Source organism: Chlamydotis macqueenii, chromosome Z (assembly GCF_036417535.1).
Source record: "Chlamydotis macqueenii isolate bChlMac1 chromosome Z, bChlMac1.mat, whole genome shotgun sequence".
Lineage (NCBI taxonomy): Eukaryota > Metazoa > Chordata > Aves > Otidiformes > Otididae > Chlamydotis > Chlamydotis macqueenii.
In genome coordinates this window covers 78,146,021-78,169,693 of record NC_141593.1, presented here as the reverse complement: position 1 = coordinate 78,169,693, position 23,673 = coordinate 78,146,021, and the positions used below count along the sequence as shown (strand labels likewise).

General features: G+C 37.9%; 1 protein-coding gene across 2 annotated transcripts in view; it reads right to left on the bottom strand.

The window, feature by feature from the left end:
* The window catches only part of RASA1 (RAS p21 protein activator 1), a 63,741-nt gene that overhangs the window by 37,337 nt on the left and 2,731 nt on the right, over positions 1-23,673 (bottom strand). Inside the window, exons 2-6 of one of the 2 annotated variants that reach the window (XM_086771486.1) lie at positions 8,490-8,639; positions 4,805-4,940; positions 4,153-4,223; positions 1,384-1,501; positions 332-363 (exon numbers count right to left, since the gene is read on the bottom strand). In XM_086771486.1, coding sequence (XP_086627612.1) covers positions 332-363; positions 1,384-1,501; positions 4,153-4,223; positions 4,805-4,940; positions 8,490-8,639 — 507 coding nt within the window. Of the gene's footprint in view, positions 1-331; positions 364-1,383; positions 1,502-4,152; positions 4,224-4,804; positions 4,941-8,489; positions 8,640-23,673 lie in introns of those variants that run through there. The other variant, XM_086771487.1, reaches the window with a different exon arrangement.

Genomic DNA, 23,673 nt, shown 5'->3' with positions numbered 1-23,673 from the left:
AGAATTTCGAGTTGTGCAGATCTGAAAACAAGTTACCTCTAAGGCAAACACTATGTTTAAGAAATACTCCATTGTGCATATTTTGGCTGAAAGTGGTCATACAGGGACTTATCTAAGATTTTAACACTGCAAAACCCATTAGCAATAGGTATACTTATTACAGGACTCTTTTGTGTTAATTATCTGTGCATCTTCAGCAGCTACCACAGAAAAAAGTCTTGAAATGAAAAAATAAATTTACTTGGTTCACCTTCCCAAAACTTGGGAAAACTCATAGCTGAAGTTTACAAACACTTATGATTGCTTTTAATAACAAAACAAAAATCCTTACATTTTGCCTTCATGTGGATCTTCTTCTCTTCCCTAATGAGAAAATTAACATATTAAGTGCATGACAACAGAACAGCTCAGTTTAAAAAAAATAAACTTCTGTAGAAAAAAACATTACGAAGTCTGAGATACTTTTGAACTAAAGGGCTTATTGCAGTTCTATGAAAAGAAGTTTTCCTCTTCATTCACTAAGTGTAAATTCAGCCAAAATATGTTATTTCAGAGGATTGCTTCTGTTATGTTTCAAATCCTTCTTCAGAGGTGGTAACTTTTCAAAATCTCAGCTTTCCTAAGATTAACTTAACCACTGATACATCAGTCTACAGTTCAACAGTCTAGTATTGCCACTTCAACTTAGCCACTCACATCCTGACACAGGTCTGTGAGAAGCACCTGCAGGTAACACTGCTATTAGCAAAACAAATGTACTGTGCAGGAAAATATTATTACAAATATTTTATAATACTTGAATCCAAAGCAATGCTGAGCTTGTTAAAAAACAAAAACACTTTCTCTTTTTTTTCTTCTGTAGTATATTAAACCATGTTAAGTGAACAGTAAGTGAACTATCTGCAAGTCACCTGGTTAGCTTTCTGAGCCCACAAAAGCCTTCTAGGCATAGTTAACTTACCAATACATTTTTAACCCACACTTCATCCTTCAGAAAACAGAAAGATCTACCACAAAATGCAAAATTACATTCTGTACAGTTTGTGAACATTTAATGGCAAAGATAAAAAAATAAATACAATTAAATGAGTAGCAGATTTTTTACCAGGACAGTCAAGTCTAGGAAACTGCCTAGTAAATTTACAGAACCATTGATTTGTACTTCTCTTCGTACAACACATGAATAAGCACTTTTTAAATACTGAATTAGGCTTAAAGGTTTATTATACTATTTTAAAATGATCAGATTCAATTACTAAGTTTTGAAAAGTATACATAACTAGAAATCAGGCATTTAAATGCCACTAGTTTTGGTTTATTTCAGTGTTATTTTACAAAAAAAATCTCATTCATTTAAGAAATTTGAATAAAAAAATTACTTACCACTTCTTCGACCAGGTCTTCTACAATAAGACCTTGCTCGTCTGTTCGTAGGTTTGTAACCCACATCCAGCCATCTTCCAATTCGTTATGGACAATAAACATGTCTCCTTTAAGGAAACTGAAGAGGGTTACAGCAAGATTCAAATCAGAGATACAATAATAATATCAAGTTTAATGAACACAACTGATTCTTCAGTATAATTTCTGTAAAATATTTGAAAAAGCTTTTTTGTTTGTGAAAAATGCATGAATTGATACCCCCAAGCACATTATGTGTATTTTTCCTCACAGTTGAAGTGGTTACTATCTATCAGTATTTGTACTTTTGATTTGCGTTTAGTATCTAATATATACTCCAGTTCTGTAAAGTTCAAAGTGTTCTAAGGACATACAAAATAAAAATAACACAACAATATTGTTTTTTTTTTTTATCAAGAGGGATCAAATACTAAACACAAGTAATATAACCAGAGATACACTTAACAGTCTATAAGAAAATAATACTCCTTTCTTCGAAAACTGATCTTGTATAGTAAAACACAAGCACTACAAAGGATGTACAGAACAGTTACCAGAGAAGCCATGCAGAAAAGCATAAATAAGAAGCCTTAACATGGAATCACAGAATGGTTTGGGTTGGAAGGGACTTTCAAAGGCCATCCAGTCCAACCCCCCTGCAAGGAGCAGGGACATCTCCAACCAGATCAGGTTGCTCACAGCCCCGGCCAACCCGGCTTTGAATGTTTCGACGGTGGGGCATCCACCACCTCTCTGGGCAACCTGTGCCAGTGTTCCACCACGCTCATGATAAAAAATGTCTTCCTTGTAACTAGTCTAAACCTACCCTCTTTTAGTTTAAAACCATCACCTCTTGTCCTATTGCTACAGAGCCTGCAGACTTTTTACAGTCTGTCCTCATCTTTCTTATAGGCCCCCTTTAGGTACTGGAGGTCTTGCCAGAGCCTCCTCTTCTCCAGGCTGAACAATCCCAACTCTCTCAGCTTTTTTTTTTTTTTTTTTCACAGGAGAGATGCTTCAGACCTCTGATAATTTTTGTGGCCCTCCTATGGACTGGCTCCAACTGGTCTATGTCTTTCCTGTGCTAAGGGCTCCAGAGCTGGACACAGTACTCCAGGTGGGGTCATGTCTAAGGGAGTTTCAATTCTGGAAGGTTAGTCTAAGTTACTCTTCAAGTCTTATCCCAAACTCAGGTTATACAAAAACCTTTCATTGTAGCACAGCAAGACTTCTCAGTCAAGTTTGATGATGCATCAGAGTACAGGAAATAGCAATAAAGCACATTAACTACTATTTCAGTCCAAAATAGCATAGCAAATTTCTATGGCATTTCTCTAATTTGAAGTAGGCCAACAGAAAAGGCATTAACTCAAGCACAAGGACAACCGCAAGAATTAAAGAACACAATCCAGCAAACCACTATTGAAAACAGAGAGTAAATTCAGCTGCTAATGAACCTAAATGCTAAGAAGGGGTGACAGACAGTAAGAGCATCCTCCATTAGCTCTATTACACAGAACTACACATTAAGTTACTGCATGGAACATAGGCTGAAACCAACCCTGTAATAATTCAAACTTTCTAGCTATTAACTATGATATTAAAACTTTAACTCAAGATTCTCCGGAATGCATAAATTCTCCATGAGTGTATCAATTCAACCTAGAACAAACCGTGAGCTTTGGTCCCAGCTATGTAACGAACAGAACTATTTTAGCCACGTGGATCTCAAAAGCAAAGCACAGAACTTTGCATGTTAGTTGTAGCCAGAGAAAAGGAATATTCTACAATTTTTGTTATGATAGTAAAGTAATAAAATGCTTTTTCCTCTTAAGTTGGTAGGTGCAATAAGGCACTTAATGGACTCAAATCTATTTTTTAACTCTTTTTAAACTCTTTTTAACGTAGTAGGAAGCCTTACTCGTAATATGCAATTAGACAGTCCCTTTCCTGTCTTACCACCTTCTTCTTATCTGCTTAGAAAAAACAAAATCCCAAAGACAAACATCCTCACAGCGTTCTTTAAAGAGGTCAGATAGGACTGGAAAATGAGCCTCTGGATAAATTTCCATCCCAATGAGGATATAAAGCTCTCATACACCCTTCTCTATATCTTAGGGTAATACTCCCAAAACCAAGCCAATTCTCAATTTGACCGGTGTGTTAAATCAACTTATGAAACCAAGACTGTCTCATTAGAGATATTAGAAATCAGTACAAATCTCTTTCAAATCCTCTTACTTTTTCATCTGGGAAAAAAAAATAAAAAAATTCTGACATCTCAAGAAAGCAGTTATCAATTTTAAGTAACAGCACATGTTCTTCTATTGGATATGAGACTACTGGTTTTGTTTCCTTTCCACATAGCATCTCACCAAAATCCAAGAAAGGTGGGAAGTACAGACAATCTCTAAGAAACTATTGAAATACCAATGTTAGAAAGAAAGTAACAGTTAACAGAAAAGTATGAGAATATGCAAGATAGGCCTGCAATTCAGTTACTATAACATTAGTAATTTTACTTCTGTAAATACCATATAACTTCCCTTACAATTAATACAAACAAGTATACCAAGAATAAAGTCTTATAGCTATACCCAGTAAAAAAAAAGAGCGTCACCATCCTTTAACTTAACTACGTGAAGTTTAAGATGCAACTGGACAGTATTCTCACATGAACACTTACTTAAGTAATAAGTATTTATAAATACTCTTCAGAATTTTACAACAGTTACTATTATTAAAACATACCTTATTTCATCAGTTTCTGGCACTTTGGTGTAAGGTAGAATTGCTCGAACTCTCCTTCTGTCCTCCACAGGCTACAGTTTAAGAGAAGAGAGCAAAGATAATACTTTTTCCCCTCTTTCTAGTGTAGAATCCTTCTCCTCAGCGTTATGCTATTCTGAGGCAAAGGACTGGTAACAGTCACTTATATTCCCCTTTTCAATATACTTTAAAACTTTCTTCCACTTAGACTGTTAATTTCCAGGTGTTTAACATTCAGAAATATCTTATTTAGGTTTTGGGTTTTGTTTGGGGGAGGGGCATTATGCAGTGTTTCGTTTCATTTTAATTACTTACATTGTTTTAAGGATGGGTATGTGAAAGAAGCCCCATTTTCAGAAGCCTTGGCTATTTCCAGGATGCATATTTTGAAACCATTGTTAGATACACAAAATGTCACAACACAGTAGAGGTTACATTACAATGATGCTCTTTAACAGCCAAGAACTGCACATTTTCTTGTTTATCTCTGTTTACTTACAATGCTATTCCTACATTTGGAGATAACGGCAACACCTGACATCTAGCTTTGTTATTACACGATAACGGTGATTAAAAATTACTAACATGAAAGTAAATGACACAAAAATTTTATGATAAAAAGTTTACTACTTGCCTCTGGAGGTGCTACTGGAAATAAGAGCTTCTCCCCTTTCAGCAAACAGGACACATGACTATAATAACCAATTAGGTCTGAGAGTGAAGCGAAACGACGTCCACCAATGTAGTAGTCTCCACACATGGCAATAATCCTGTTAATAAAAAGAAAGAAGCTTGACATAAGAAAAATTTTTGTGATCAATTCATGTATTTTTTTAAACAAAAAGGAAATTAGGTAAATGTTTATTTTTTAAAGCAATGTCTACAATCAGCAAAATACATTATTACAATCTTTCAATAAACATGCAAATAAATCTTTATAATGAATATTTCATTAAATACTTATGAATAATTAATACTTCATCAAAAATTGCACATACATATCACATGATACACCAGCATTTTAAGACTCGAGAGGAAGTGCTGATTCACAAAAAAGTCAGTACATTTCTTGAAAACTAAATGAAATTAAACAGGAAAATGTAATTGTGAGCATCCTGGAATCCGAAATAACGCACTAATAGACAAAACAGTATTATTACTTTTATCATGCAGGACATACATCTTTTTGACAGGCTTATATAAATTTAACAAAGTATTAAAATATTTTAACAACAAACAACTACTTTATTATACAACGCAAAAAAACAGTTTCAAAAATTAGTCACTTTCTTATAGTTAGTTTAGCATCCATATTAAAACTTAAGAAATTACTTTGGAATAATCAAAGTATCTCCTCATACTCAATCTAAAAATTTGCTAACTAATGGGAAAAAAAAACCTTACAAAACCGTTTCAGTAGTTGAACACAACAAAGAATTCTTGGTAAACTATTCATTTTATTCTGTAAGAGTTGTGTTACAGAATAAATAGATTCTTTAATGCATTTTTACATGAAAAATGGGAAGTACCATGTCTGTTCACATTGCTAGTCAATAGAAATTCTAAAATCAGTCAGAAATTATTTAAGAAAAAGAGTTAACAGTATTTAAAACATTCCTGTTACACTCAAGAGTGATTTGCAGAAGTGAAAAATACTTAATCCGAAACAAATTCAATATTTTTGAACAGCCAATCCAAAAAATCATCACATTATGTAAATCGATGGCATCAAGCAGACTTGAATTTTTCCAGCAACACAGAGATTAGAGGTGTCCTGAGCAGCAAGCTCACTTGCATTCTTACAAAAATGTAAGAAACTGTGAAAGAAACTATCAAGCTAAGCAAATTCCGCTGCTTTTTTTTTTTTTTTTTTAATCTAAAAGCTCAAGTTAATTGTCGCTCCAGTTTCCAGAACAGAGATAAATTATCCTAAGGATATTTCAAAATAAATTACAGTACCAAGAATAAACATATTTGAATCTTCTTAGTGCTCTACTTCATGTTTGACCTCTTCACAAAGCTTTTGAACAACTCACACGGCGGGGAATCCTCCATCATTCAATTGCCAAGAAACTTATCCTTCATCTCAAATGAGTACACTATTTATGGGTTTCTTAAGTTTTTTACATTCCCACCCAAAAATCTTCCTTCTCAGTCAGTTCTTTGAACTAAATTACTTCTCCCAAACCGTGATGTAAATGTATAAAAAGCTGAATCTTCAGAGATGAAATCTGAAGTTTTCAAGCATACAGCACTGCAAGAGGAGTCAGAAAACAATTTAACTTTTTAGGAAGCAGCCTAGATCTTTTGCCATATTTTCTGTAAGATTCCTTGGCAAATTATTCAATAGGTTCTAAATGAAATTCAATGTTTCAGGTATTATTTCATCAAGCTTAAAAGAAATCTTTCGTCAGAACATTGAGCTAGCAAATACAGAAATACTTCTGTAATCACAGAAAATTCTGAAGGACAAGATTAAAAGATAAGTAATTTCCTTTAAGATATTTTGTATCACTCTGACTCACCAAAAAGAGTACCACTTCATTGAAAAAAGATACAGTTTTGAGAGATTCATATTCTAGAACTCAATCATATGCTGCATAAGCATATAGGTCTGTATGCAACTTTAAAGAGGCACCAAAAGCATTACAAGAGTATAAGAAACTTTCATCTAAAATGCTGGGATTTCAGTTGCACAGATGTGCAAAAATGTGAAAAATAACACTTTTAGGAAACAAAATATGTGGGATGTTTTTTCAGCAAGGGAATTTTCATCCATTCCTGGTAGGCTGTAATTGGCAAACATCAAGCTTTGGTGGAAACAGCACTTCCACTGTGTGGGACATAGGAGATCAATTCCTGTATTTGCTCCAAACTACTTTAAGGCTGCCATTCTTGATATTGACAATGTTCTTGAGCGTAACACTTCCCTATCAAATAACTAACAAAAATTTACATTTGGCAGTCAAAGAATGAAACTGAAAACATGCCTGATCTTTGAAGAACACTATTAACTAACAAATTAATTCCCTTTGGATATTTTGCTCTGTGTTTTATGGATTTCAGAAGGAACAATACTTCAAGGTTTGAAAATATGGTAAGGACTCTTTCCTCAGGGAATCAGAAATCACTAAATTATTTTCTACTTGAAATGCCAGAAACACTTTTATGGTAGGCATGAACCAATAGGAAATTTCCTGATACTGGCTTCAAAATAAGAAGTTATTAAAAATAACCCAGGGCTCTAAAACAACACTAGACAGCAAGTATTAGCACAGTTTACTTTTCTCCTACTGCTGCACAGTAACCAGTTCCCAAAGGAGTATCAATACATGTGAGAAGATAAATTGATAGCTCAGCTGGCAAGATGCAAGCATGAGACAGTACGTGTGTTATACTGTCTACACTTAAGAGAATTAGGACTTCATGTCAATGGGAGATCAGGACCTGTGAACCACACTTCATCACACAGCAGATGCAACCAAAAACTCCCTTCATTTGCAAGCCATGCACATATTGGCTCATATGTTGGTATTCTGGATAATTCCCACTTTCTGAAGTTGAAGAATTTGCTTCTAATTTGTTTGTTGCTATCAAGACAACTGACAAAGATTTCTATTACTGCTGAAGAAACATTCGCTTTCCTGTTTTGTGAAGATGAACATTACGCTGCAGCACTCCACTTGCTGACTAATCTTCAAGCTCTTCTCAGAATACACTAAAGAATAAATGAACTTACTAATGTACACAGTTTGGTAATGGTAAAATAATCCTAGTTATCACTTTAGACAGAGAGCTATTTGGATTTAGAACAACTAATTCTAACACATACAGAAACCTGTTTCCAGTAAACCTTTGGATTATTAAATACATAATCTCTTTGTTTCTCCATGGTTTTTTGTTTTTGTTTTTTTTGAGGGTTTTTCCCTCAAAATGAAGGAAGCAATCACATGTGCTAGCACTTTAAATACTTCTTCTGAGCTACAACGGCTACTATGGAACAGACTCAAAACAGTCTCCTTGACTCACTAATGAAACCTGCATGTTGCTTTAAGTCTATCCACAACCACTTTGAACAGGCTTCTCTATCCAAGTGTTCTTGGTTTCTTCAAATTTTTTTTCTTTAGCCTATAAAGTAAATTTCAAGCAGCATATTTCTAAAGCAATTAAAAGCAACTAAAAAGCTGTACAATGCAAGAATAAAGAGTCAAAAAATTCAGTTATAATAGAATAATTAGTTTTCCATTTGTACTGTATTGTGTTCTAAAACTGCAAATAAACAGATTACGTTATTTTAAAAGAAAACATTTAATTCTCACCTAAAATGATTGACATTTGTTTTACTAAGGAATGAAAGCACAAATGAACCTGGTCTCCGATCACTCTCTCGAATAAGGTAACTTCCAGGTTTTCCCGCTTGTCGAAGACGTTCTTCTGCAATTGTTCTGTCAAGTTTTCCATGATACCACCTGAAAAAAAAAAATTACAATGCATGTCCTTAGAACTTCAGGTTTCTGTTTAGTCTCACAGAATATACCTATGAAACTAACAGAAGCTTTCAGTCAAAACTGATGTAACTCCAAACCTTTGTTTCAAAGTTACCACATCTTTACATGTTCAACCTCCCAGTTTACTTATTTCCAATAAACAACATTTTTAAGAAAGTACAGTTTTTCAGATAATTTGGTTCTCCTAACAAACCATCGCAAGGGGTGTAGACTCTATACATGTCATCAGCTTTTCTCTCCTCCCTAATTTGCTTATTTTCAATAAACGAAACCAGAGGTGACTGATCTGACTTGTAAGACTGTTGTATTTTAAGCCTACATGGACTTCAGTTCAGGCTGGATTTTCCAAAAGCATAAATTGAGAAGTGAATTGTAACGATCAGTTTCCCAGCTGACACAGACACTGCTGTAGCAAAGCTTGCACTGAACTGGAGTGACAGCACTCAGCAGACCACCATCCAGCCTTTCCTAATCACAATGCATATCCTATCAGTCAGAAGGAAGTGGAGATACAAAGCAGCACATAAAGCCAAGCATTGTTCTCATCACCCTCATGAAGCCATCACGTGCTCCGAAGCTACGTACTGTAATAATTTATAAGCTCTGCATCCATCAACTAACTATGGTATTCAACTTTTGATTTCTACACTCAGGAAAATATCAGCTTCCAGGCAGCCAAATCATTTACCACTCCAGACCATTCGTATTTCGGTTCTAACAGTTCGCATGTGTCTTGCAAGAGTCTGAAAAATGCATTTTGGAAGAGATATCTAAATGACTTTTTGAACTAATATAAGCAAGAATACTAGAAATTGCAGATTACAGTTCCAATAAATAAATAAATAAATAAATAAATAAAATAGCTGGACTGTTGATAAATTCTGACCAGAAGCATGTTTTTTTTTTTTTTTCCTATGAAATGGAAGCAAAAGTTTGGAGAGCTTTTATCAGAATGAAAATCAGATAGATCAAACTGACAAACATCATGTATACCAGCAGAAGCAGCACCAGTACAGACACCATTTACCCTGGCAAAGCTGTGTGCTTGCTGCTATAGCTCTATAGCTCTCCTTTGTTTCTCTTCCTCATCCTGATCGGAACAAGTTAAACCAGAAAAAGCACCGTTTTGTGTGTACAACATGAAGCACCGGAGGCTGCTGTAGGCTGAGCTACGTTACCGAGATCCTGTCTCATCCCATTCCAGAGAAACACAGCCTTGCAGTCAGAAACCTGTTCTTTAAAGATGGTCTGCAAAAAAGTGGATCACACTACCCCTGCCAGGAGGGTTCTTTAAGAAATGAAACAAAATCAAGAACTTCTATTTTGAAGTACCTAGGACGAAATATTCTGCTTGTCAGTGTGCACAGCATGGAGGAGGCACGAGTTTATTTCCAGTACGTGTCACAAAAACCAGGCTCTGCTATTCTGAATGGACTGACTTTCATGAAGTAAGAAACTCCCTGGAGACCCAACAAATCTTCCCGATCAGGATGTTATTTGAAATCAACATTCCATGAAGCTTATTTTAAACAAAAACACGGTTCACTAAGCTTTTATTTGTTCCTAACTATCATCCACTTCAGGAAAAAAATCTTCACTTTATTGAGAGACACCTTGCCTTACAATGCTAAACCGAAAGGCATACTTTTGAAATGGGGAAGGTAGGAGTGTTAATAAGAATGCAAATTACTAATAATAATAATAATAAAAAAAATATACTAGGAAAACAAAAAGGATGCAAGTAACAGGATTACCTGCAAACAAAACATTCACCTTCCCTTTAAGGGATCGGGATTTCTTACAATGATAGCACGAACATGAGTGCTCAAATTTTAAGACCAGAAGCTTTGAACAAAGAGAACACCCTCCTTGCTGGTGACAGCAATGTACATACACTGGTATATGCCACATATTAAAGACCACTTCCTCTAACGCTGAACAGGCTATATATATTCTCCCACATTCAACAGTTTTATATCAAGCATAAGAGAAGACATTTATTACCAGGTAAAGTAGAAGCTGGGTTAAAAATTACTTGCTCCCCCATTTCAGGAATGTTTGTTTTTTTTTTCCCCGAAAATTTCTAGTTACATTCTAAGCGCAATTAACTGTATTTTACAGCTTTTTATGCATTACTGTAATGCACAAATTACTCTACACCATTAGCTACAGAAATAAGCACAAACACTGAATTTAACTACCAGCTCATACATAGATACAAATGGCATAAGAGCAGCCAATATTGAGCAATGATAGCAGAAAACAGCTTGAGTGATATCCTCAGGAAGCCTCTGTAGATAAAACACATCTTTAAAAAACAGGATACACACTGAAGTATAAGCTTTTAAGATACCATTAGAGCACCCAAAATGCTTGTCAGGACATAACTGCATTTTTCCAGAGAGCAGTTTCATCACTAGACAGAACCACTTTATTCAAGCAATATACAGTGTAAAAGTGTTGCAAGACTTCATTTTTAGAAGCGCACGCCTTACATTTAATCCAGCTATCACCTGTTCTCAATATTATATGAAGATGCACTCTGCAAATTTGTATTATTGTCAAGTAGTTTGGTAGTAAATAGTAAAGACTTTTATAAAAAAATTGCAGTACTCAATCTGATTTAAGGATATCAAGTGCTCAATTAAGGAGCAGTATTATCCTGTTTTTAATACTTCTGTTAAAATGTTTGGAGATTTTTTTACTTTGAAATACATCCATCGATCAGTTTTCTGTGAATATTGGCTAATGTACTGAGCACAAATCTATACTAGTGTAAAACGTTACTCACTTGTGCTGTATTACCAGTTATAAAGGAATATGCCTTCAACATTCAATGCTATCCAAAGAAGGTACAACAGAAATGACTAAACTTACAGAACCTGCCCTACTCATTGTAGTTTCATCAGAGAATAAAGAGTGCAGAACACTCTGAATGACAGGACCAGGCTATCATAAACTCTGAAATAAAATAAATCCCAGATCCTGTGGCTTTAACTCTCTATCAGGTATCTCAATGAAGCTTGAGTTTCAGTATTTCTGAAAAAATACATCACAAGAAACTACCTTTCCCTCTTTGGAGACTCTGCACCATTTTGAGTTTTATAAGTCAAGATCATCAACATCAGCATTTTTAACAGCTTCTAGTTTAACATGCTCCCAGTCAGAAGCAGTGCTTAATCAGATCTCTTGATTTACCTCAAATACAGATTCTGAATAGATGTAAAAAGGAATCCTATCTACAGTGCACTACAAGTTTCATGAAAGGAATCAAGGTTTGGAAAGGAGGGTATCAAATAAAAAGCTGCATAGCTGTTCATAAACATGAAGTTACCCCCTGTGGCTGTGACTTACCAAATGTGTACACTCAAAAACATAACTCGGTACCACTTAGATGTGTATCCTCCACCACTGAAAAGACAAGATCTTTATCATTTCTAGTCAGCCACCTCTGCTTGCTTGCCTAGTCCTGCCTATGAACACTTCATATTTCCACCATTAACTTTGATAATTTTAAAATGCTGACAATCCACTATTTTTACAGTGTTTTGACCAAAGATAAATAAACGACATTCTGAATCACAGCTAGTGCCTTGACAATACAATAGCTATTATAAGATGCATTAAAAGAGAAAACACAAGTAGCCTTGCAACAGAATGTTACGGACTGATTCAACTATAAAATGTCTTACCAGCTACAGACCCCAATTTGGTGGTTGTTCCCATGACCACTTGTTTAACTCCTGTAACAAACTTGTAAACTTTTAACCTAAATTGCATCCTTTATTTTGTTTGTAAAAGAATACTAACAATAGACTTCCATTTTTCATAAGCCAGTTAGAAGCTGTGCAAGAAAATACTCCCATCTGCCAGTTTAAGTCGAAAGCAGCATGTTCAGAACTCCAACTCTATGTATCACAATCACAGAATCACAGAATGGTTTGGGTTGGAAGGGATCTTTAAAGCCCATCCAGTCCAACCCCCCTGCCAGGAGCAGGGACATCTCCAACCAGATCAGGTTGCTCAGAGCCTCATCCAACCTGGCCTTGAATGTTTCCAGGGATGGGGCATCCACCACCTCTCTGAGCAACTTGTTCCAGTGTTCTATAACTCGCATTGTGAAATTTTTTTTCCTAATTTCCAATCTAAATCTACCCCCCACTATTTTAAAACCATCACTCCTTGTCTTATTGCAACAGGCCCTACTAAACAGCCTCTCCCCATCTTTCCTGTAGTTCCCCTTGAGGTACTGGAAGACCGCTCTCAGGTCTCCCCAGAGCCTCCTCTTCTCCAGGCTGAACAGCCCCAACCCTCTCAGCCTGTCCTCATAAGAGAGGTGCTCCAGCTCTTTTATCATCTTCGTGGCCCTCCCAATCTTTATTACAGCAAATAGAATGCAGACACAACAACATCATAAACTGCTTATATTATACACAGAAGCAACAGCTGCACAGGAGAACGGTCCTGACGCTGCAGCCACAGCCAGATCCTGTGGCTGAGAGCCATAAGCCAGGTCATGAACCTCATGAAATGAGCTGCACTGCAGTTTGCAAGACTGAGGTAACAGGTCTAACAAGAGCTCCTCAATCTTCTTCCGCTCCACTGAAGATGCTGGGTACCAGACACTCAGTCACACCAGCCTCAGTAGGCCCAGCCAGCACTTACTACTGTGAGTAGGAATGCAGCTACACTGTGCCCCTTTAGCAAGCTCACGGTGCACTAACAGGACTTTTGGCCCTAGCACGGACACACCACAAGGTCCACGCGAGGCACAGGCTGTTCACAAAGAGGCTGCAGATAGCGAATTTACCATCCCGAAGGAGGCAGCTGCTATTGTGTGTGGAAGCATGTCACATTGTTCAACCAAATCCTTTTATTTACATATTTCCTTTTAACATGTGGGAAAAGCAAATATTATGAAACTCTGTTGTTCCACTGAAGGATTCCGCTGTTACAGTATGTGGCAATTTTTACTTGAGAACTCAGCACGTTAGGGAGGAGTGAATGCAGGAGAAAGTGCTGAAGGGGAGTAAAAGTGTTTTCAAGCAACTTAGTACAAATGTAGATGTTGGTAACAGCTGCAGACCTCTCTATTTCCGCCTAGAAAAAAGTTACAGTGCATAGGAAAAACAGTCATCAAATGACATCTCCACTTCACTCAAAGCTCTTAGCTGTACCTTGCTGCTTCAACAAAAACCGTAAGAAGAACGGAGAACTTCTCGGCGTCATGGTCAGAGCTCCTCTCCTATCAATTCAGTTACCGCCTTAGTTACTTTCACACATTACAGATTCTTGTTACCACATCCTGAGACTACATGAGCTCTGTTCCCAGCAGAAGCAGAAGCAAAAGAGAGCAAAGATGATTACCTTGAACTGGGAAAATCCTCAATTTCAAATGGCACACAGAAATCTCAAGCACAGTTTTATGAAGAGAGGAAAAACCCACCACAAAATATCCTATATTCTTGTTTCTTCTTATCCTGTTAACATCAACCATTCCCCGCCTAAAGCCTTCCAGCTGAAGACCTGATGTTTCTATTCACTGTTCAAGTTTCCTTTCAGTCTTACAGTTTCTCTCAGACTAAAATGCATCCTTACTTTTACAATTTTAATCCAAACTCTACCTTTTAACACTTTATCCCCCATCTCTGTCAGCTTTGCAAGGCTGCATTACTTCCTTTATGCTATTTTTTGTAGAGATTAAATTAAGGTAATTTGACTCAAGACTTTACTAAATCCATGCCCTTCTTCTGTCTTCTTAGTTACTATTCAGTAGTTACCAATTTTTGGCCAAGTCTTTACAGTCCTCCACATCACAAAGAACTTCCTGCCAGAAAAAGCTTTGCAAATGTGTATCAATTACTACACTGGATCCACCTTTAAGATAACGAAACAAGAGCTGAAACTAACTTGAAGCCAAATAAGTGTTCTTTGTCCAGTATGCATGAAACTGAGTGTTACATATCCTTCTAGGAAAGGGAGGGATAGGTTTTTATCCCTTTTGCATTCCTGTGCATTTTTCTAAGAGGCGATACAATGCATTGTAAACCTAATGAGGAACAATTCCGCTTTTCTGATTTGACTGTTCCCTTAGAAACAGCATGTAGAAAACTGAACCATGCTGCACTTCAAGACTATGAACCAGCCAGCTAACATGGGAAGACATAGGCACTCCTTGGTACACCAGCTGTACCAACATGTTAATGATGGCACTTGCACACACCTCCAAAAGAAGCCGTTAAAACACTTCCAGCAGAGTTTACATCAACTCTGGGCCAGAACAAAATAGATCAACCAAAAACCTCAGTACACCTTAACAAAAAGACTATGCAAACATGAAAGAGCAAGCTAAGCACACAGTCAAAACGGAATACATTTAAATAACTTGACTAGGGAAAGAACGGCTCTAGAAGTTTCAATCGCTGTAACAAAACCTGCTATGAGCTTTAAAAGAGAGGCAGATGTGACAACAGCATAATACCGAGCATACATGATACATATTTACTGAAAAGATGACTGATTGTTGATCTCATTTTTGCAAGAGCCACCAATAAGTAGGTGAAATACAGCTAAACTGGCTCAAAAATAGCTCTTGAAACAGCTTGCATTTTCTTACTGAGGGATCAGCTTAGGAAGTAAATTCTGGAACTCATTAAAATCTTTAGCAAGAAGCCTCCCATTTTTACGTGCTTCCTACTTGTGCCCTCAGGTCAAAAATAGGCCTTTTTCTGTTTGAACTAGTAGTTTACTACTACAGAAACAGCATTAATACTGCTACACAAATCAGTAGATATTCTTTGGCAATAATTAATGTATTTTTAAGATGTTGTTCATCTTGTCTGCCATTAACTTCATTAAATGTACCAGAGGCTCCTTCGCCTTCCTCCTCCTCCCTGCACACTTCACCCTCCACTAACCAAGCACACGTTTTTGTTTCGTGCTCCACTCTCACCTCCTCTTGCAAGCTGGAATGCTTCTCTAGAGAGATTCATTGCCCCATGGATAGATAACTGCTTCTATAACGAGGAAACCCTGAGAGTTATATAATAGAAAACAAAGACAGGCACAGTTCCCGAATTAAAAGATGTCCAATACCTCCCCCCATGCACTAGGAACAACAGTGGGGGAATATAACCTAGAAAGTACAATCCATGCATAACAAATTCAACAGCACGACATAAAAGAACTGTGCATACACTTAAGAGAAGGAAAAAAAAAAAATCTGTTTCTAGACCTGAATATAGAACAAGCTGATTAGTACAAAAGCTTGGTAACATTTTGCTTCTGGAGGAATAAAAATATTTCTCTAGCATTCCTTTTATTGCCAAGGATTGGAAAGAACAAAAGGAAAACCTCTCCACAGATGCTTAGAAAACACACAAATCTATGCAAGAAAAAAATCTGGGGAAACGGTGTGGTTTGAACAAGATCATGCAAGCAACTCCTTAATCTTCTGGATTAAGCAAGTATCCAAGGTTGAATCCTGTAATGTCTCCAACGTTACTCTACTAACACATGAGAATATAGAAAAGGAATTGACGAATTTATGGTTACTTTTAAATTTTACATACAGAAAAAAAATGATGCACTTTATCTATAAAATAATCATACAAAGCCTAATGAGTAAGTTACAGACAGAACACCCTTTCGTGCATGTCCTACATATGGGTGAATCTTTACATACATATACATAATTTTATGGAAAGCAAGATGTGGACTTGTAACAAATAAAAAAAAAAAATCAAAATTTTAGAAAAATCTCTTATACAAACCTACAGAGAATTACCATATGATTCCTGAGTTGAATATGAAAGCTTGGTTAAACCTAGATGGTTTCTGGAAACTACTCTGGAAAAAAAGGCAGTGTACTCTGCATGGAGAAGTTCATAGAAGAAACCCTTATCGAAATACCTGTAAGTAGCTATTAATAAGAAAATTATATAGCCACCCCTGCTGAGCCAATGACAGTAATCCTTAACATAAAACACAAGTATATTAAATATTCCCATGTAGTTACATACTCAGTTTCTTCAAATGTAATTACATACAGCTAACATCAACACCAATATTAACTGGACAAACTAGCAAGATACAGACTGGAGGGACAGCCTGCAAGATGGATAGGAAATCGGCTCACCGGCTGCATTCAGAGCACAGCGATCGGTGGTTTGTACTCTGGCTGGCAGTCTGTCACAAGTGGGTTCTGCCAGGGACTGACACTGGGCCCCACACTGTTCAACATCTGGATTATGGGATTGAAAGCACCCTCATCAAGTTTGTTGATGACATCAAACTGGGTGGTGAGGTGGACATGTCAGCTGGGAGAGTTATCTTACAGAGAGACTCGGGCAGCCTGGAAGAGTGGGCTAGCAAGAACGGTATGAAGTTACCAAAGACAAGTGCAAGGTCCTGCACCTGGGATGAAAGAACCAAAGAACCCTGCCCAGACTGGGATCTGTGTGACTGGGAACAGCCTTGCTGTGAGGGACCTGGGGGTCCTGGTGGACAACAAGATGAACCTGAGTCAGCAGCGTGCTGCTGCAGCAAGGAAGGCAGATTGGATCCTGGGCTGCATCCGCAGAGGCACTGCTAGCAGAGATAAGAGACAGGATCATCCCGCTCTACCCGGGTGTCAGGCTGCACGCGGAGTCCTGTGTCCATCCAAGAAAGATGCAGACTGGAGTCAATCCAAAGAAGGACCACGAGATGATCAAAGGGCTGGAGAATCTGCCCTATGAGGAAAGACTAAGGAGTTAGGCCTCTTCTCTCCGAGGAAGAGAGGGCTTGGGGTCCTCATCACAGTATTCCAGTAGTTAAAAATTTTTCACAGTGAGAACAATAATTCACTGGAACAACCTCCCCAGGGAAGGAGGAAAAACTCACTGAAGGTTTTAAAGATGCAACTGGGCAGTGTGCTAGATAATCTCAGTTACGCTCCCTTTCCCACATCTTTCAAGGTCCCTCCTAACTTTGGTTGTTTTATGGTTCTACAATTCTATATATTCCAATGCTGATGAAACTGTATACTTACAAAAAAAACAATTAGCACTTGAGGATGAACAACTACTCCTACTTCAGTTTAACAAAAAAGGAAGCCCTAACAAGGATAATTTATTTGGTATGAAGTCGACCTGAGAAGCAGCTGAAAATACCGAAAAGATTAAAAACACCAAAAAAGAGGAAAATTACATTTTTTTTTAGGGCCTGATCATCGCAAGAATCAGACTCCTAACTTACCAGAACACTGACTTAGTACATTGGGTGTCCTGGCAAACTTCATACTCTGTTCCTGAAATATGACTGGAGTTTTCTAGTTAATTTAGCAACACTGGTTTCTACACATCAATTTGTATACATTAATAATAATAAAAAAAACATATCTTAGAAGGAAAAGATAAAAGTTCCAAGAAAATTTGTTACATATTTAAGCAGTACTGTTAGCTACCTTAGAAAGACTTATTTTTTAAAAAGGCAAATTCTTGAGCTTTTACAGGAGAAATTGAGATCTGCCTACACAGATATGAAGCACTGAAACATTCTGTTTACCAGCCTAAGGATTTCTTGTACATTCCTTTAGTCGTCCCTATTAGCTACCGCCTCTGACTTTATTCCCACCCAGTAACACTGATCCTCAACTCTAAACAGTGTGTTTATACACGCACAGAATCACTTAAGTTGGAAGTAACTGCTGGGGATTGTCCAGTTCAACCTTCTCCCTTGCCTCGCTCAAGCACAGACAGCTACAGCAGGTTGCTCAGCACCATGTTCAGTGGGCTAATGAATCATAGAATGGTTTGGTTTGGAAGGGACCTTCAAAGGTCATCTAGTCCAACCCCCCTGCAAGGAGCAGGGACATCCCTGACTAGATCAGGTTGCTCAGAGCCTCATCCAGCCTGGCCTTGAACGTTTCCAGGGATGGGGTTTCCACCACCTTTCTGGGCAACCTGTTCCAGTGTTCTGTAACTCGCATTGTAAAAAATTTTTTCCTAATTTCCAATCTAAACCTACCCCCCACTATTTTAAAACCATTACTCCTTGTCCTATTGCAACAGGCCCTACTAAACAGCCTCTCCCCCTCTTGCCCTGTCACCAGGCACCACTAAGGATAGTCTGGCTCTCTCATCTTCATCCACTCCCATCAGGTATTTATACATGCACTGAAAAGTCCCAGCTCTCTCAGCCTCTCCTAGCCTGAGAGATGATCCAGTCCCTTCATCATTTTGGTGGTCCTGCACTGGGCCTGCCTGAGTAAGTCCACAGCTCTCTTGTACTGAAGAGCCCAGCACTGGATGCAGCACCTCAGACACGCCTCAGTGCTGAGCAGAGAGGAAGGATCACATCCCTCGAACACTGGTAACACCCCTCCCAGTGCAGCCCAGGACACTGTTAGCTTTCTCTGCCATGAGGGTGCATTGCTGGCTCTGTCCGCCGGGATGTCCGTGTCCTCCTCTGCAGAGCTGCTTTCCAGCTGGTCAGGCCCCAGCATGTGCTTGGGGTTATTCCTTCTCAGTGCCAGAGCAGTGCATTTCTTTTGCTGAACTTGACGAGATCCCTCACAGCCCCATTCTCCAGCCTCGTGTCCAGGTCACTCTGGATGGCAGCACACCCACATGGTGTTTCAGCCATTCCTCTCAGTTCTGCATTGTCTGCGAACTTGCTGAGGGCGCGCTCTGTCCTAGCATTCAGTTCATTAATCAAAATGTTAAACATCACTGGCCCCTGGGTACACCCTAGGGAAACTCACCAGTGCCTTGCTTCCACCTGGACTTTGTGCTGCTGATCACCATCCCCTGGGCCCGGCCGTTCAGCCAGTTTTCAATCTACCTCACTGTCTGTTTATCTAACCATACACTGACAGCTCGTCTATGAGGAGGCTGCGGGAGACAGAGTGAAAAGCCTTACTAAAGTTGAGGTAAACTCTCCTCTCTTCTCCCTGAGCCAGTGACCTTGTTGTAGAAGGCTGTTAGGTTGGTCAAGCACAATTTCCCTCTCATAAATCCAGGCTAACTACTCCCCATCACCTTCTACTTAAAAAATAATTTAAAGATGGAGTCATAAAGAACAGAAACTTTTGTCTGCTCTAGAGTGACATATCAGTTACTATACATAAAAATAAAAAATACTAAAGATTGTCAGCAGTCTTTATATAGTACAGAAAACAGAGTAAGTGTATAAAACTTGTCAAGCACTGGTAAGATTTTATTGGTGCTGACCATACTCTGGAGGGACACAGAATCATTTCACTGCAATATTTCTGTGCAGCAGAAAGACAATGTTAAAACAAGGTGCCTTCTTCCCTCTCCTACCCTGCCTACTGGTGATACAAACACCAAGATTTTTTTTTTTTGTTGCTGTTAAAGAGAAAGGAAGATATGAAACACTGGAAGACTACTATCACAGTCCTAAGAATTTATGGCTGCAACAACAGTTGAGGTCCTACACCAAAGAGACTCATGCCCTCACTGGTAAAATTTGTGTTCCGCTCCCCAGCTACAAAACATTAAGACAAGAAAAGGTGAAGAAATATGGAACAATATTATGCTTCTCAGTAGGGCAGGTCTGTAGATCAAGTGCCCAAGTCCCACACTGAAGTTCTGGGAATCAATATACGACACAAAATAAAAACTAGATAAAGTGCAGGTCAGGAGAGCCTATTCACTGTTTAAAGAAAATTATATAATCTGATGTTACTTAGAAATATTGACTGAACTACTGAAAAACCCTCCTCGAACTTTTTCTGGTATCAAGTGCTGTTCTACTTCTGGCTTTCATCATCTGAAGCTTCCATTTATATACGTACCTAACACACTCAGTTTACTTAGTGCTTCACTTCCTATATATGGTCAGGTACGATTCTGCTCTGCTGCTTTTAACCATTAATTTAAGACAGCACATCTAACACCACATATTCAGCCAGAAGTAAAAACAGATTTATATTCAGGTCTGTTTTCTAAGTGGCCAAATCAGTACACAACCCATCAACTCTAGAAAAATCATGTTTCCCTTCTCTAGAGAACGAGAATTAATAAAGAAATTCATTATGTAAAAAAACAAAGCTTACCCACTAACCACATTTACTGCTAAACAGAAAAGAAACCTTATACACTACAAACCAAGTTACATCGCATTTCATTTTTTGTTTATATAGTACTTAACTGAACATGCCAATATTACTTCCCATCATTTTTCAGTGCAACAGATTCATTCATCAGTATGGGAAAGGGCCTCCAGCCATTATTCAGAAAAAAAAAAAATAAAAAATCTTTTTCATGAGTTAGTGAAATAAACAAATGCTGCAGAACTCTGGACTTGCCACCTTCAACATTCATGGGAAGAAAGTAGAACTTCACACTATATTCAGGCAGAAAAGTGTTCTGCTTTCAGGTAATCGATGCTTATTTAGTAGTTCTCTATTCTTCTCTCTATCTTTAACTCTTTTTCACACTACTCTGTTGCCTCAACAGGCACCAAGAGTGACTGTAAGAATACATCTGCTTTGGTTAAGATTTGTTTTAACCAGACGGTATTTTGACAGCCTATTTCATTTTGTATGGTTGATAGCTTTCGATTTCAGCTGATTTCCATTTCAAACTGATAACCACTGCTCAAAAAACACCATATGAAAATGTCAGTTTTGCTGGAATATACTGGAACTGCTTCCGCAGCACTAGGATCTAAAATAATTTTGTCAACTGAGATTTTTAATCGAATACATAAATAACTGAACTAGTCCACATGCCACTGGTTTACAATCAAATTATATTGCATTCATTCATTAAATCCAAAGGCATTTCCTCACACTATTTCAACCTCTGTCAGCGAGCTTTGCAAATGGGGTAGAAAGCATGGAAAAAAAATGACGAAAACAAACACAGAGTTGCCCACTTTATTCCCTAGCATCCTACGTCTCCCATCTAGCTTTAAACTGCAATATAAACATGCTACTGCTGTGCTCCAGAAAAATGGAAAACCACACACACGCCGAACAGACAAGCCTTAAGTCAGTTTCACTACAGATCAAAGAAGACAGAAGTCAACCTTACTTGGGGATTTTGAGTTTGTGAATAAAAGGAACCTGTTAGATGCCAACAATCTCCTCCCGCTGCTAGAAAATTAAAGAAAACACACTAAGAGATGACATATTCCCTTTTTCCTTATGTACACGGAAAAGAGAAGAGGAAATTAAGTGTATTAGGTGCTTGCTAGCAAAGACAAACACATCCTGACTACCCCGAGCAAACTATATTTACAGCATCCTGATGGGAAGTGCAGTACTTGCATCTGCTTCACTTCCATCTCTTCTGGTTAGTTTCTGTGAAAATGAGACTGTCAGCCATATGGTATTTAAAAAACTTACTCACATTTAAAAAAAAAAAACTTTGGTCTGTAAGACTTTTACAGCCTAACACTTACAAGCTGGCAACGCACTCAGATTTTGGTTGTTTTGTGTTTGGTGCTTTTTTTTTTTTAATTTGTAAAACAAGTTAGGAGATGAAAAAGCAATGAAGTTGTGTCTAAGTTTATGCAGAAAGCCTCATTTTATTTTATACTTAAAAGTTTGATCTAGGATTGTAGTATGAACTTGAGAACAGTAGGAGCAACTTTTACTGGAGTCAGTAACCATTCAGTAAATCCTGAAACGCGATGCACGCCCATGTGAAGGCAAAGAAGCCTAGTGAGTTGTTACTGCTATCAAAGAAATAATGCCTTTTCATTCCTACACAGGAAAATAATAATTTTATATCACATAAAGCAAGGCCAGGAGGGAAGAGCACTCTCAATTTTCTGGCGGATACACAATATATAGTAAGCAATTATGACAAAGGAACAAAAACATCTGACAGAATCGTGGAATTATCCATCAAGCCAACCCAGCATGCTCCTATAAAAACTGAATGAATTAGGAGGAAGTGGGAAAGGGTGGAGCTGGCAGTCATATTTAAACAAATGGAACAGTAGTTTTGTAATCACAATCAACTGGAGAAATTTAATCTAAGTTTAAATTACAAGATAAATTTACTGCTTTTAAAGACTCACATTGGGCCTTTCCTTATATAAGATGACAGATAATATTGAACTTTGTTTTTGGTAGTAAATCAGCAGTTCAACTCCGTAGAAGCAGATGGTATGACTACAAAGAAAGGGCACTTCCAAAATAAAGCAGGACTGAAAGGATACAATTTACTATCGACATATGGCCAAATTTAAATTACTTAACTGACAATGGTAAAAAATGATGCCGCGTGAAACAGATAAGAGATGAATGAAAGGAAAAAGGCTTCTAATGATTTTAATCAGCCAACTTACTTTTTTTTAAATGGAAAAATCACACACCAAGGATAAAATTACAAAGAGTAACGTTAAGTATCTGGAGGTATGAACTTCTGAATCAATTTTTAAATGTGTTTTATTTCTTGGATGTTTCTGTATTAAAGAATCTTCAAGAGAAAAACATTTAACCACAGAGGTATGCTGTGGTCCTGCAAAAACTTCAGTGGTCCCTTTGTCTGAATAAGGTAAGTAGTTTTGTCAATCAAAACAAGACTGCGTCCAGTTCTGGAGCCCCCAACACAAGAAGGACATGGACCAGTTGGAGAAGGTCCAGAGGAGGGCCACGAAGATGATCAGAGGGCTGGAGCACCTCTCTTATGAGGACAGGCTGAGAGGGTTGGGGCTGTTCAGCCTGGAGAAGAGGAGGCTCCGGGGAGACCTGAGAGCAGCCTTCCAGTGCCCAAAGGGGGCTGCAGGAAAGATGGGGAGAGGCTGTTTAGTAGGGCCTGTTGCAATAGGACGAGAGGTAATGGTTTTAAAATAGAGGGGGGTAGATTTAGATTGGAAATTAGGAAAAAAATTTTTACCATGTGGGTTATAGAACACTGGAACAGGTTGCCCAGAAAGGTGGTGGAGGCCCCATCCCTGGAAACGTTCAAGGCCAGGCTGGATGAGGCTCTGAGCAACCTGACCTAGTCAGGGATGTCCCTGCTCCTTGCAGGGG